The 3,793-nt window shown below is 47.3% G+C and overlaps 1 protein-coding gene across 1 annotated transcript in view; it reads left to right on the top strand.

Moving 5' to 3' along the window:
• Positions 1-3,388, top strand: part of LOC104075471 (ephrin type-B receptor 2) — a gene marked incomplete at its 3' end in the record, with an annotated part of 18,078 nt that extends 14,690 nt beyond the window's left edge. Inside the window, exons 8-9 of the mRNA XM_009575994.1 lie at positions 17-232; positions 3,239-3,388. Of these exons, the coding sequence (XP_009574289.1) occupies positions 17-232; positions 3,239-3,388 (366 nt within the window). The remainder of the gene's footprint in view (positions 1-16; positions 233-3,238) is intronic.
• Positions 3,389-3,793: the final 405 nt, after the last annotated feature.

Raw genomic sequence — 3,793 nt, 5'->3', positions numbered from 1 at the left:
CCTCTCTTCCCCTAAGCAAAACGACGGGCAGTTCACAGTGATCCAGCTGGTGGGCATGTTGCGGGGCATCGCGGCAGGCATGAAGTACCTGGCCGATATGAACTACGTGCACCGAGACCTGGCTGCCCGCAACATCTTGGTGAACAGCAACCTGGTCTGCAAAGTGTCCGACTTCGGCCTCTCCCGTTTTCTGGAGGACGACACCTCTGATCCCACCTACACCAGTGCACTGGTAAAGCTGCTCCTGCAGAAGGGGAGGGATGGGTGGTGAAGGAAGGAGTCAGGGAGAGAGAGGGAAAGGGGAGATTCCACCCTTGACGTGGGGAGCGCTTTTTCATGGAAATAAGGTGCCAGATGGGAAAGACCAACGAAATGACCCGAGGAAGATTTTTCCCTTGCAGGGTCCTGTCCAGTTGCCCAGTGGCTGTTGACGGGCCCTATAGTCATCCCTGTGGATAACTGAGCCTTTTCCAAACATGTCTGCAAACATATACATGTCCCTGATAAAGCCCTTAGTTGGGATGATGCATTATATCCCTCCAGCCTGGGTCAGCTGGGGGTCCTCCGCGATGCTGCCCTGACAGATTTGTTGCCAAGTCTGGGGTTTTTTTACCATCGCTGTCCAACCGTGCTGCCGTGCTGTCTGGGAGGCCACGATCCTTTTTCATGTCATGTCACGGGCTCAGCCCCAGGAATGACAGACTGAAGCGCGGATGCGTGCTGGGTGAAGCCCTGCAGTACTAGATACTGATCTTCCAGAGAGTCTTTCTGAATTAGACAGAGAAACATTCCCAGAAATGGCTTCATGATCACATAACAGCTTCCCAGGAACCAGTGCCAGTGACACAAGTGCCACCGAGGACTCATGGCCTGTCTCAGGCTACAGAATGTGCGCAGGGACCAAAGGATAATTTGGAGACTTTGGAGACTGCAGTAAGATTGCAGCCAGGAGTTCTCATAAATACCGTTGTTTGCAAAGGCATGCAGCATCGCTCTGAAGATTGCAGCCAGGAGTTCTCATAAATACTGTTGTTTGCAAAGGCATGCAGCGTCGCTCTACAGTGATGCTACAGGATCAATGCCTACGTACGATGCCTATGACGGGACTTCTTGGAAATAAGTGTTGATAGAGCTGGGGCATGATCTGTAGGAAGTCATCTCTCCCAGATCTTTTGAAGCTGCCAGCGATGAGATGTCTGGCATAGCTCTTAGTGAATTGTAACAGTAGTTGAATACCTAACAAACACCTAAAACTGTGCACTTTTATTCTCATCTGAACTTGTGTAGCTTCAAACATCAAGCATTCGATCTTATACAGTCATCCTATGGCTTTTAGAAACACTAGCAACGTTTATTTTTCACAACATGATCCTTACATCCAATTACCTTTCCCTTTGTTAAGCTAAATACATGGAAGCTTCTGGTGTTTACTGCTGTTTTCTATTCCTGTTATTGTGCCTGTAGCTTTTCTCTCTGTCATCTCTAATTTATTCTTCCTGAACTGTGGGCGCTGTAGCAGGACATATATATAATGATAGAATATGTGCACCCACTATAACAGAGTACCAGAAGTAATAGTATCTTCCTCTCCAAAATGCATCATCCTCAACCGTCCCAAGATGCATGAGTGTTTTTTATTATAATTATCCCAGAGACCTCGTGTCCATGGATGGGCAACAGCCACAAGCTGTGGCTTGGAAGGTTCATGCTGGACCTTAGGAAAATCTTCTCCAAGAGGGTGGTGAAGCTCTGGGTGAGATCACCAGAAAGGTGGGAGGTCTCGCTGAAGTGAGTTCCCACAAGGATACTCGAAATAGACCCAGTCTCTAATTTTTACTTTAGGACTTCTTTTTTAGCCAATTTTTAAATCCACTGCTTGTGAAGAGCTCTGTTAAGAGTATGCTCGATGGAGAGGACATCATGTTTGGTATGGAATGCTTGGTCTCTCCCTCTTGTGGAAAACAAAATATTTTGCCTGAGGTTTGTGGCTGTGAGAAGATTAAGGAACATTATGTTTTTTTCATTATTCTAGCATGTATAGGGTCTGAGTCCTATTAAGTCCTAGGAGACCCTTCATAAGACATGGTAGTTATTCAGTGACAAAGTATAATGTTCCTTAATCTCCTCACAGCCACAAAACGCAGACAATTTTGCTTATTTTCCAGTACAGGGGAAGATTTTCCCTTCAGAAGGTCCCTTGAATTGTGAATGGCTCAAGTCCAAAGACCCTGGTGGAAAATCAGGAGGCTGCAAGGGCTTAAGCAGAGCGTTGCAATCCCTGTGGCCCCATGCTGTGTAGGCCACTCCTGTGCACTTCTATGCCGAACTCCTCTGTGGGAGTGGAGAGTCCTTCTGATTTCTCCAGAGCTGCTGTTGCCCAGTAGGATCATGGAATACCCCAGTGCACACCCAGTCCATCCCATTTCCTACCAGTGACCAAGCATGCCATTCTAAAGAAGATGTTCACTCCGCCTCTGTCTCCAGAAATGGGCAGGATCAAAAACTGCTGTATCGTGTATATATTAACAAAAAAGACTGACACACGAGGACTTCAGCTCAAGAGGATGATATATCACTGACTTCAAAGAGTCTACAGATGTAGAAAGCTGAAGAGGATGGTGTTCTAATTCCTTTTATTCTGCTCTAGAAATAGCTAGGTGGCAGCAAAAGGATGGAGGGAGATCCAAAGGGGATCAGTTTGGATTTTTCTACATTCATAGCCATTCGTTTTCCTACAAAAGACCCTACTAGCACAATGGGCGTTTTGTCATGCCCAAGATTGCTGTAGCAGTAGGCAGGTGGAAGGAGCTGGGCTTATTTCATATGATGAAGAGGAGACTGAGGGGACACCTATAAGTGACCTGCAGTACTTGAAGGGCAGTTACGAAGAAGACAGAGCCAAACTCTTTGCAGTGGTACCAGATGATACACTAAGGGGCAATACACAAAACCGTGGCTTGGGATGTTCAAGGTGAATAACAGGAAAAGCTTCTTCCCCAAGAGGGTGGTGCAGCCCTGGGACAGGTCACCAGACAAATGGGGGGAATCATCATCCTGGAAGGTTTCCCTGACTTGGCTAGACAAGCCACAGCCACCCTGATCTAGTGTTAGGGATAGTCCTGTGGTCCCTTACTTCTAGGATTTTACCAGCATATTGGAGGCAAATATTTTAGACACTCATCTTTTTCAGTTACTCTTGCTCTTTCTGTTACCGTCCTCTCTGTTTTTTTTCCTGCAGGGTGGGAAGATCCCAATACGGTGGACAGCACCTGAGGCAATTCAGTACCGAAAATTCACATCGGCCAGTGATGTGTGGAGCTACGGAATAGTCATGTGGGAGGTGATGTCGTATGGCGAGCGGCCTTACTGGGATATGACCAATCAAGATGTGAGTTGTTAAGAAACAAGGAGCAGAAACACTGAAATTGGGAGCATTGTAAGGCCAAAGCACGGCTACAGCTAGACCCAGCCTGTGGCATGTCCGGAGCCTTCTCTGTTGTGGGAGATGTGTCCAAGGTCAACACCTTTGGAAGAAGTAATGGGAATAACTTTGGCTTTTGTTCTGGTCCCATTGTGCTGCTGTGGCAGAGGTTAGGGACTGTACAACACCCACTGCAGTAGGACAGGGTTAATGTGAGCACCCTCAGCGGTGGTAGACAGATGCCCAGGAGGAAAGGGAGCAGATGGGAGGAAAATGAAATGTTACCACTGACCTGAGAGCTGCTGGAGCAGCAGGCAGATCTTCATTTGCAGGAGACTGCAGGCATTTGGTGAAAGTCTGTAATAGAGTCAT

This window comes from Fulmarus glacialis, unplaced genomic scaffold, assembly GCF_000690835.1.
Source record: "Fulmarus glacialis isolate BGI_N327 unplaced genomic scaffold, ASM69083v1 scaffold2584, whole genome shotgun sequence".
In the NCBI taxonomy this organism is placed as follows: Eukaryota; Metazoa; Chordata; class Aves; order Procellariiformes; family Procellariidae; genus Fulmarus; species Fulmarus glacialis.
The sequence above is the reverse complement of the archived record's forward strand: the minus strand, read 5'-3'. Positions and strand labels throughout refer to the sequence as shown.